The sequence below is a fragment of the Takifugu flavidus genome, chromosome 20 (assembly GCF_003711565.1).
Source record: "Takifugu flavidus isolate HTHZ2018 chromosome 20, ASM371156v2, whole genome shotgun sequence".
Taxonomy (NCBI): Eukaryota; Metazoa; Chordata; class Actinopteri; order Tetraodontiformes; family Tetraodontidae; genus Takifugu; species Takifugu flavidus.
Window position 1 is genome coordinate 4,535,732 of NC_079539.1, and position 12,066 is coordinate 4,547,797.

Genomic DNA, 12,066 nt, shown 5'->3' on the forward strand with positions numbered 1-12,066 from the left:
TTGTGATGCGGAAGTAAACCGTAGAGTGAAACCTTTAAAGGGGAATCACGCGCTTTATATCAATGAGTGCGAAACGTATCAATATTAACTTTTAATTAATTATCTTTAAAATATTGTCCTTAGAACTAAATATGTTTGCAACGGTTTTTGTTTTCATATGGTTATCCTATATGAGATCAGCTGTAACTCTTGTCATCTCAAGTATATAACATTTGATACATGGGTTTGTGAGAACTTAGAAGGTTGAGTAACCGCGCAAGCAGAAGCCGTAGTTCAGGCTTTTACACCTAGTTGAGTTAAACGTTCAACATAATGGCGGCTAAATAAATAATACCCTATTATATTACACCACCACCCGCTGACTTTGATTATATCAGTGAAAGAAATCGGCATTGTCAGTTTTTTGCATAAGGACCCATGCAGATCCAAAATTAAAAGGTCTAATTAATCAAACATTTTTTGCGTCACATCAATCTGACCACTGAATCTATTGTTCAGAATTTCTATGCATCTTATTTGTACTGTAAGTAAAGATAAGTTAGAAGGTGAGATGGCTATCTGTGTTAAAATACTGTTGTACACAGTATTATTTGTTGGCACTGACAGAAACCGGTTTAGGGACTGTGGACAATGTGACACCTTAGTTCTACTAATGCAGCCTTGTTCCCATGTAAATCTCACCCATGATCGTTAAGGTGTTCCTTTTACTTCCTGGTCATGTGTCCTTGATTCTGTTGGCTTAGCAGGAATAACTATCATAGCGTTCCACACAAAAACCTTCCACCGTTTGGTTATCTTCAAAAGAGCAAATGCCTTTTGTTCCTAGGTGTACATTATCTTTTTATGTATGTGCTGAAGTCAATGTGTCAATCGTTTATCAGGTTAAGGAAATACAATCAAATTACTGCTGTAGGGAGGAGGTTGTTTCTGAGCCAGCGTTTAAATATTTATCCTGATAATTGTGCGTTTGGACCAATCTGTCCCCTAGGTGTCGCTCTTGCCACAAGCATCAACCAGACTCAATTTGCAGTAAACGTGTGAGATTACTTTATTTCGAAGTTTAACTTTACTCCCCCCCATCCCCCCCTCCCGTTTTTTTATGGGTCCTGGAGGGGGAGAAACAGGATATAGTTGTGTAACAGCTCGATTGTCCACAACAAAACAATAACGATAATAGTAGCATTATGGCCTCGGAGGTCCAATGAGGAGTTCACAGCCAGAAATACCAGGACCACATCAGACCACAGATGGAGGGCCACAGATGTGACTCATGCAAGTTGGATAAAAATGGACTTCCTCCTCCGGACCTCCCCAACCCAAAACCCCAAAATGCCTTCATAATTCCGCATGATGACACTGTCGGTGACATTCACGGTGAGGTTCACTGAGACAAACAAACAGCTTTGGCATCCACTGTTGCTTTTTACTCAGAGAAAAAAGAAAAGAAAAGAAAAGAACGGAGGCTAAGCCCTATAGCACCATGCAGTGTGGGGGAAGGATTTGAACAGATGAGAAGAAGTGCGACATTCCATTTATTATAAGGCAACAGTATATGTTTTGTGACATAAGAGAACACATTATTTTAAAAAAAACCAAAAACTTTTATCATTATAAATCAAACAAATTATAATCAAACAAAAAACGCGTCACGACTGGGCAAAAAGCAAAACTCCAATGTATTATCTTTGCCTCACTTGATTTCCTGCATGAGGAGAAGCTCCACAGACCCCATCAGTCACCCCCACCTCATCTTCCTCCTCCCCTCCTCCTCCCATTGTAAACACACCCATTGATGGAACAGAAAGAGAAGAGGGAGCGCAGGCGGAGGAGCGACACTCTGCAGCTGAGCAGCGGCGCCGGAGCGACACCTCAGCTCAATCAGCACATGAACTTTGCGTCTGCGTTCAGAACGGAAACGGGAAGAAACCCAGAAGGGTCAACTCGAATGACATCGACCGCGTCTTAGGCGTTTGGGAAGGCGACCGAAGAGTTGTTGGACTGGCCGAGAGCGCACGGCTAGCATCGTGGCTCACTCGCAAGTGGCATGCTCCAAGGATCCTGCGGACACTGTTGAACTCCTGCTTTCGGCCAAAGAGGTAAATCTCACACCACTTGTCATCCAAACCCTCCATTATAGACGCAGGAATTCTTTCATGCTCACGCCGGCTCGCTGGTGGAAACCGACGCGCTGGACGCGTAAACACGCCGAAGGACAAAAGATCGTTGAACCAGTTTTGGTCATGTTGCCCGCGTGCACGCAGAATATTTAATTTCATTTATTCCTGGTAAATCTATCGGTCATTTCTCGTCGCTTCCTGTGGGATCTGTTAGTGAGTAATGGTGTTTGAAAGTCGCCGGTGTGCGCGTCTCCGCGCGGCCACGGCTGGACGCCACAGTTGGTTTAAAGACAGATCGGATTTGACCTTATAAATCTGATCCTTTTAGATCTTTTTTTTTATTTATTTTTTTGCATCATCTGTCATGTTTCTCCTAACTGACTGCCAGCATCGTGTCAGTGGTGCAGATGACCCCCGTGTTTACTTTTGAAGTTTCTGCCTCTCGTCTCTCTTCCTGCCGCGCTCGTTGACTGAACACCTGGCAATGATTTTAGAACAGGCCTCAGATGGGGTCCAGAGGCTCTGCGTGCCTTTTCACTCAGGTCCTTATGGCGATTGTGTAGATCTGAGACTTTCCGGTGCCCGTGGATTTGTTTGCAGTGAGGGGATGATGATGACAAGCCGCCCAGACACTCAGTCTGTTACCTTGCTGGCCTATTTATTTGCTTCCATAGCTTTTTTCCCCGAGTCTGTACCAGGAAATGCATCAATGCTATAAACACCAGTGGTAATTAGATAATTAATAGCTGCTTTTGTTGGTCTGCTGTTACTCATTAACTGCGTGGAAGTGGTGAGAATGCATCCATTTTGGATATTTGAAAAGTCAAACAGATCCTAAATCAACTGCAAATGAAATGAAAAAGGTCTTAAATGATACATGTGCAGTTTCTTTTTCATTTAAAGATCAGAAAGAGGAAGTTTTTGAGGGAATGAGCTGTAGAATTTCGCAACAAAATGTTTAAACGCACGGACTGATCAATACTTCTAACTCCACACGCCCTTGTTTGTTGAACAAAAACTATATCAGGCACGAGACGTTTGGCAGAAAAATGCCAGAACTTTTTGCACAAGTCGCTGGTAACCTGTTTACCCACAACAGATTAGAGCAATAATCTGCATTCTTGCATGGCTGTGTGACTGAGCTAATCTGAGCTCACCAATAATCTGTGATTACACGTGCACATTAAAGCACGGCGGCTTGCAGGAACATTCCCAGAACGCGCTTGTGGAAACATTGCTTTAACATCTCAACCCACCAAAACCCAAACCGAATCTTCCTCAAATTTCCATCTAAATTGCAAATGTGCAAACACAGAATCGGGACCTGCAGATTAAGTCATCTCCTTCACGTCTCCACGTATTTGATTAAACACTGACCTCATGCTAAACACACAAAATAGCTTTCACAAGTGTCCCTGGAACGAAGGAATAAAGGCCACATTAAGTTGCTGTTATCTTCATTTTACACTTGTTTGCACCGTTCAGTGGCCTCAAAGTTCAAGAGGAAATTACAGACTGAATAACCAGGAAATTCATCGACTCACTCGGATTATTTGCTGTTGCTTTAAAGACCAGTTCCAGCTTCGCCATTGTCAACATGAGGACTCGGGGAGGAAATGGTTGGAATTCAGAGCACTGGCAATGACACAACAGCGCCTCTGTAATGATTATGTTCACCTCCTATAGTTATATGAGTAGGATTTAAAAAAATCAGCGATCTGGTGACAGATTTATCAGGATCTCTTAGTCAAATCAGACAGTTTTCAGCTTCCAGTTGGAACACAGAAGGTCTAATCAGTGCCAAGTGTGTGTTTGTGTATGAGAGAGAAGCAGGTGAGACAGTAGTTTATAGGCTTTTCTCATTAAAGCTGAGCCAAAGGCCAGAAGGGTGACGACTTGCCAGTTTTGTCAGTGCTGGAATGCGGCCGGTCCTGCCGAACCAAGGTCACTCTGGGTTTGGAATTTCATCAACTTGTGATAAATCATTTTCGTTCCTCCTGCCTGTGTTTCTTTTAAATGACACATGTTTAAAGAGCTCGGCTTTATTTCTCATCCCAGTAGTGAATGAGAGAGAAATATTTTGGACCAGGCTTTGTCTTTTCAATTTTAAAAATATAATTAAAAATAATGTGACTAACTTCTTCCACCATGTTAGTTAATCTGATCAAAGCATCATGAACCGTCATGATCATGCAAACATAATTACTTTCAAGCAGATGAAACAATTAACAATTTGCCATTTTATTTCCTGTACATTATGCACCAGTGAAGGTTTTTTTGCTTCCTTTAAAAAAAGTGTAATAAAATGATTTCATAACATATAATGAGTATGTTATGAACCATCACATATTTATTACATAGTTGGAATGATATAATTGTTGTATAATAAAGCGTTGAATTCAAAACTCCAATAAAAACACAACACATTTCATTAAATTCCTGCAGAATTTGTTTCAGAACTAATGTCAGTCTCAGTGCAGACACTACCAACAACAATTGTTAACATCTTATATATTATTAGATTAGACTAGACTTGATTGGATTATTAAATTAGCTTTAAATCAAATCTGGGCATTTGCGCAAATTGAGCAATTTACGCTAACGGATGCTGCAAGTTGTTCTCCAGTCACAGCTGCACCAAACCTGGGTGAAAATAAAAACATTAGACAGAGCAGCTGGCTCGGGGAGTTACTTTAATTGGAATTTAATTATGTCTGCGGAATTCAGAGCGATGAACAAAACAGCTCTGTTGGAACCAAAAGGCATGAATAAGAGCACTCAGAAAAGCCTCACCGGACTTTTTCTTTGCGTGCGGAGTCACAGCCGACTGACCATCCATGAGTTCAGAGATGATGCAACTGCAAGAAAACAGACACTGTCCTTTTCCTGTCGGCGTCCCGGCCCAGAATAAATCAGCAGTGACATCCGGAAAGCCTTGGACTGAGATTCCCACACTTCCAGCCGACAGCCTGTTTTACATTAAACCTTTCTTTTTAATGTCTGTTTGCTCACATTCTTGTCAAATGAAATCCTGCCTCCATCATTCCTCATGTGGGTTATACTCTGTTTATTGTATTAGAGGAAATACCTAGTGTGTATACTTCAGTGAGTGTGAGTCCATTTGACCTTGTGTGAAGTAAGTGTTTGGTGGGAAAGGGTTGTGTGAGTCGGTGCTGCAGCTGAGTGATTGACAGTTTCATGTTGGGGCGGGAGTCTGCAGGAATGTTGTTTGAATGATGGAGCATCAAGAGCACTAATTATCTATTATTTCCTTCTTTCACTGCGTGAGTGACAGACTCTTGTCTGAGAACTGCTCAGCTTAGGGGCTCTTCATGAGAACCTATTTAATTTTAGCGCTCCGGTCTCCGGAGAATGTTTAAAATCTATCTGAATTTGCACTTAAGATGAATGCCGGAATGATGGCCGTCTTTTCTTTTTCCAGGATTCAATGAAAATGTCCGTGTGCGTCCATGAGAATCGAAAATCCAGAGCCAGCACCGGCTCCATGAACATCTACCTTTTCCACAAGTCTTCGTACGCTGACAGCGTCCTCATGCACCTAAACTCACTGCGGCAGCAAAGGCTCTTCACAGACGTCCTCCTCCATGCCGGCAGTCGGTCCTTCCCGTGCCACCGCGCCGTGCTCGCCGCCTGCAGCCGATACTTCGAGGCCATGTTCAGTGGTGGACTGAGGGAGAGCCAGGCCAGCGAGGTGGACTTCCGCGACTCCATCCACCCGGAGGTGTTGGAGCTCCTGCTCGATTATGCGTACTCATCACGGGTGGTCATCAACGAGGAGAACGCGGAGTCACTGTTGGAGGCTGGAGACATGCTGGAGTTTCAGGACATCCGCGACGCCTGCGCTGAATTCCTGGAGAGAAACCTGCATCCGTCCAACTGCCTTGGCATGCTGTTGCTCTCCGATGCCCACCAGTGCACCAAGCTCTCAGAGCTGTCCTGGGGCATGTGCCTCAGCAACTTTCCCGCTATTTGCAAGACCGAAGAGTTCCTCCAACTGCCCAAAGATATCGTGGTGCAACTGTTGTCCCACGAGGAGCTGGAAACCGAAGACGAGAGGCTGGTTTATGAAGCTGCCCTCAACTGGATCAACTACGACCTGGAGAAGAGGCACGGCCACCTGCCGGAGCTCCTGAGGACGGTTCGTCTGGCGCTTCTGCCTGCCATCTTCCTCATGGAGAACGTTTCTACAGAAGAGCTGATCAACGCCCAGGCCAAGAGCAAGGAACTGGTGGACGAAGCTATCCGCTGTAAGCTGAGGATCCTGCAGAACGATGGCGTCGTCAACAGCCCGTGCGCACGACCACGAAAGACTAGCCACGCCCTCTTTCTCCTCGGAGGGCAGACCTTCATGTGCGATAAGTTGTACCTGGTGGACCAGAAGGCCAAAGAGATTATCCCCAAGGCTGACATTCCCAGTCCGAGGAAGGAGTTCAGTGCCTGCGCCATTGGCTGTAAGGTATACATCACGGGCGGGAGGGGCTCGGAAAATGGGGTCTCCAAAGACGTCTGGGTCTACGACACCGTCCATGAGGAATGGTCAAAGGCAGCACCCATGCTGATTGCCAGGTTCGGCCACGGATCTGCAGAGCTGAAACACTGCCTCTATGTGGTCGGAGGCCATACTGCAGCAACCGGTTGCCTCCCAGCGTCTCCATCCGTGTCGCTCAAACAGGTGGAGCAGTTTGACCCAGTGGCCAACAAGTGGACCATGGTGGCTCCTCTGAGAGAGGGTGTTAGCAACGCTGCGGTGGTTAGCGTCAAGCTCAAGCTCTTCGCCTTTGGAGGGACCAGCGTCACGCACGACAAACTGCCCAAGGTGCAGTGCTACGACCCGCTGGAGAACCGATGGACTGTGCCGGCCTCCTGCCCACAGCCGTGGCGCTACACGGCCGCAGCTGTGCTGGGGAACCAGATCTTTGTCATGGGCGGGGATACGGAGTTCTCGGCGTGCTCGGCCTACAAGTTCAGCAGCGAGAGCTACCAGTGGACTAAGGTGGGCGATGTGACAGCCAAACGGATGAGCTGTCAGGCTGTGGCATCGGGGAACAAACTCTACGTGGTCGGCGGGTACTTTGGCACGCAGCGATGCAAAACGCTGGACTGCTACGACCCCACTTTGGACGCTTGGAACAGCATCACCACCGTGCCGTACTCGCTCATCCCCACCGCGTTCGTCAGCACCTGGAAACATCTTCCAGCTTGAACCCCAAAGCATCCACTGACACCCTATCTATGAGGTACGTTTGACCAAAATAAAGTATTAGAGTTCTATTAAAAACTACAAGGCTGCAAATCCGAGCCACATGAGGGGATTGTGGAAGTGGAAGGTCTACGCCATCCATGGCTGGCCTCGCAGACATGACGGGAAAAACTGAAACTAAAAAATAAAATCATCCCTTCAAAGAGCTAAACTGACCTCTGCGGCCTCCTCTGCATCTCAGAGGTTACATTGTGGGTAGCATTAGTCACTAGCATGGAGACAGAAACCAGTATTCGAGACCAGGCTAGCCGTCGTGGTTAATGTAAGTGCCTGGTTTTGAAGAATGGAATAAACATCGTGGCTCCGCTGCATCAATATTGATTTTCTGTTCAGCGTGCACAATGAGCACAAGAGTTCCTGGAGGGAAAAGCTTAAAGCTAGGAACTTTGTTGCACTGTGTGTTTCCTCGCAAATCATGTGGAGACTGGCGGTTTCTGGTTTTGCTTCTTCATAAGGAATCGTGATAAAATCCAGCGTGAATGCGCCGTTTTTCCTGCAGCATCAACGCTGAGTCACTCGGTCCTTTGAAAATCACGGTGCAAATGCATCCATCTAGTGATATTTTACTATAGAAAAAAATAGAGGACTAAATACAACAATAGGCTAAAACTTTCATTAAGAAACAGATTTAGATGAAAAGAGCTCTTAAGGAAAAGTGAATGGGCCGTTGGGGGTATTGAGGGGGCTCGTGTGTGTTAGTTAACTGAGTTATGTGACTGTGGGGATGGGCCGAAGGACAGAGAGGGTAATTGAAAGAGAATGGGATGCTTTTATTGCTCCTGTGGGGGAAATCCCTCCAAGATGGAAATAGGGTTCCACCAATTAGACAAGCCGCCAGCAGCGGGCTGCGACGCCCCGACGAGGCTAATCCACTCTCGGCTGCCTCCCTTTGATGAGGTTACGGTCTTTGCACCGAGAGGGAGGCAGCCAAACGGAGGGCGTTTATCATCGGTTACAAGTGGAGGCGGCTGAGGGAAGTGGCAGCAGGGGCCGAGACGAGGGACAGTTGTGGGGGCTTTTGCCCCCCTCTTTGGATGTACTCAATCCCTGACAGTGGCGGCCCGCTCCGGACATTTATCCATGAACTTGACAGTCTTTCTGCCTCCGTCTTGGCCTCATTCTAACCCCACTCCCGTGCAGTGATGATAAACCGTCCAGACGTTTGCGGGGCTCATGTGGTCAGCCGTAATCGTTCACCTCTCTCCCAGTCCTCGCACCCTTCAAGACCCCCCCAGGGGTTCCACATGTTTTCGTTTTTGCTGTTAAAAGCTTAAATGGACCCTAAAGAAGCGAATGACAGCAACACTGTCTGGCACATCGCAATCTTTCATTTAATAATGCCAGGAAGGAGACTTTAACTCGGAACATTCATTCATCCAGCAGACTGTAATCCTGTCACCCATTTAATACAAAATTAGTTTTTTGTGCGCCCGCTTGTCAGAGCAACTGACAGACCACTCAGTGGATGTGTGCGAACCGTGAAGGGAGACTAAAGAGGCCTGAGGATAAGGAATAAATGGCAAAGGAACATTGCTAATGGAGATGGTAGCTATGAAGGAAAATATAAGAATCTCACTCCGAGGAGGGTATTTTGTATTTCTCTAGTAGCCTGTAGCTGTAAGCAGAGGATCCTTGCTTGTTTTCGTGGCAGTGCCACCTGAATTATATGATATACTTTGGAAAATAAATCTATTGTTATCCATTATGACTAATAAAGACCCACAACAGGTTGGCTTCAGAAGGTGAGTGTCATCATCAAACCTGATGACTAATTCCCACGCTGATGATCTCATTAGTTCAACAGAGGTTCAGCTCTTGTCCCAGCAAAACACCACCTTACCATTATGTCACAAAGGTGACATCACCCCATGGATATGTATTCCAAGAATTCAACTACGTGAGTAAATATAGGTTGTTGACAAGTGACTCATGCCCTCCTGAATTCACCCGATCGGCCTCAGCTGGTTTGCAGTTCTCACGGTGCTGTGGCATCTTAACATTTAAACATAGGGGACGGAATGTTTACACGTTTATAGGGATCATATTGCACTTTAGGACGCGCACAGCTGGTTTGGTCGTCCGAGACATGGCCGAAGACACGGCCAGTCAGTAAAACAACGATGTTACGTGGCTTCTTGGGAGATGTTAAAGGGAGGATTAGCGAGTTAGAGCCTTAGAGGTGTTGATAGCAGATGGTGTTTTGATCAGCAAATGCTGAAATGAAACAAACAGAGCTCCGGGGATTAACGACTTTATTTGCTTTAGAGTCTAGAGATAATTCTATTATGCAAAAATCATTAACGAGTTCTTTCCTTTTCCGCAGGTATTTTCTGTTTCCTATCATCTCCTGGTCTTTAAATGTGAAGAAAAGCACCCCATCTCCCCCCCTCCCTGACCACCAATGTACAGACGCTTGCACTCACCTCGCTGTTGCTAAAGATGCAGAGACAGAGACGCTGGACGATTCACCAGGAATGATGTCACCTCGTGCTTCTGCGGAGGAAGTGGGGGGGGCGTGGAACGGTCGCTAGCCTAAACAAAACTGAACAAGCTGCTCAGACTCCTGCTATGGGTCGCCTTCCAGTGCTTTCGTGCTGCCATATGAGGACTGCAAAACATATCGAGAACATCAGCTTTCTAAAGGTTTGCGAGAGCTGCATCTGAATTTCTTTTTTTTTTTCTTTGTGTGAATTTTAAAAAAAACAAAGATGCTGTGGCGGTAGTAGCATGAGGGATGTTTTTTTTCTTTTGAGGGAGGAAAGGGGAGAAAGCAATGATCGGTGTGCTAAATAACGAAACGCAACTCGGTTTTGACAGAGTTTAGCTGATTTATACAGGACACACAGAAGGAGCAAGTCTCCCCTCACTCCTCTTATATAAGCTTTTGTTTGACCCTGATGCAGAAGCGTTCCACTTCTGAAACAGGTTTTTGTATTTTACCCCCGCTGCGGTTGTGGATGGCTAATGCCAGCTGAGGTCAAAGGGGATCCGTGTTCAGCAGCGCGCTCCTTGTGTTCATCTGATAAAAAGCTGAACCCCTTTAGAGCCCATCCGTCCTTTCCCCGCGCTCACGGCAAACGTGTCACCTTAACCTCAACTGGGAAACTTTCTTGTTCAACTTGCTGCAATGTGTCTTAATTTATATCGCGATGATTATTGTGTGATGTTAATATGTTTAATCCTATTTATTTCTATCTCTGCCTGCATTCTTACAGCGAATGTATGTCTTGGTTTTGTCATGCATGGCAAGGTGTTGCGTTCAATTTGCTCTCAGTTGGGCTGCATTTTGCACAGTTTCGACTTTACTAGGGGGAGATTTTTAAAGAGACAGAGGTACGCCTCTCCCAGAGTATGTCGAGATGACTCAGATCACTGAAAACGTACTGATTTAGCCTACGAAAGACTTTAAATTGACTGGTTGCCAGAAAAGATGAAGAATAAAAGAGATGATCCAGCTAGACCAGAATCTGTCAGTGGACATTGCAACGTAACCCTGACGCAGACGAGAGTGCAACTGTCTTTGCAACTGTCCTCAGGACAGCTGGACAACTGTTTCCTGCGCGAACATGTATCCTCAAGTGTGGGGGGGCGTCACCGGCAGTATTCTTTGGCATTAGGTAGAAAAAGAGTCATACCCAGTGAGCTGTGCATCCACAAGGGCAGACACCGCAGTGCTTTCACAATAGTCTCAATAATGTGCATATAAACAGAAAAAAAGCAAAGGCAAGCGAGATATTAAAGACCAAAAAAGAGAAAATGTCTTAATCGCCCTATAAAACACTTGCTACAGTGAGTTTTGTCAGTGTTTTTTGTCTCTGTGTTTGTCTTGGTGACCTGAACATTGACATTTTACAATTGAATATTAATGGTTTCATTGAATTTCATTGTAAGACGTTGTGTTTTGGTGCTATGTGTGTATATACTTTGTCCTTCTGAGCGGATTCATGAAACAAGTCAAAGTGGACAGCTCTGCGGATTCCTATTTTCGGCCTATTAAGACACTCAAAAGTCCCTCCTTTTCTTGGCCAATTCAAACGGAGACCCTCATGGCTCCGTATTGTTGGCCCACCAATCAGATAAGAGCCTTCCGCTCCCACTCTCGGCCCAAGTTTCCCCAGCAACAGTGAGTAATGAATGCTCCTTCAATTTGCTCCTAATTGCTGAGTGGCATTTTTCCCTTTGGGCTCCTGCCCTCCTCATTCTTTGATTTATCTGGAAAACCGAGTGTCTCAGACCGTCTTACTTCTCGTAATGATGTAAATTAGACGGGGGGGGGGGGGGGCACTGTCAAATGTGCGTCAGTAATATCTTTTGTCATGTAAGAGTTTATTTCTATTTTTATGGTGTTATTTTGTACATGTGATTTTTTTTCACAATGTGAAATTCATGGCTAAATAAAACATAAGAGTTTTTTCCTCTTGACTGTAAACGTGGTGCAAATGGTTTCTCTTGATCATCCGGTTCACATGTTTATCTTTCCGTGCGGCAGCCAGCATGTTTGGAGGTATTTAGAGCTGTGTATCAGGCGTGCATCTTTTGTTGTGTGGAGGAGGGACTGGAACCGTCTTATCTATGCCTCTGGCTTCTAGGCTTCCTGCGTAACAACAGGCGAAACACAGCCAGATACTTTCCCTTTCTCCACTGAGTCACCTTGGCAACGGCAACCTT

At 45.5% G+C, this 12,066-nt stretch overlaps 1 protein-coding gene across 1 annotated transcript; it reads left to right on the top strand.

The window, feature by feature from the left end:
* Window positions 1-1,744: 1,744 nt before the first annotated feature.
* Window positions 1,745-11,827, top strand: enc1 (ectodermal-neural cortex 1). Its single transcript, XM_057019740.1, has 3 exons — window positions 1,745-2,096; window positions 5,560-7,375; window positions 9,722-11,827. Exon 2 carries the CDS (start codon window positions 5,566-5,568, stop codon window positions 7,339-7,341), a length of 1,776 nt encoding a protein of 591 aa, XP_056875720.1. The 5' UTR covers window positions 1,745-2,096; window positions 5,560-5,565; the 3' UTR covers window positions 7,342-7,375; window positions 9,722-11,827.
* The last annotated feature ends 239 nt before the right edge of the window (window positions 11,828-12,066 follow it).

Coding starts and splice junctions, on each gene's coding strand:
- enc1 (XM_057019740.1), top strand. CDS start 5,566: ATGAAAATGTCCGTGTGCGTCCATGAGAATCGAAAATCCAGAGCCAGC.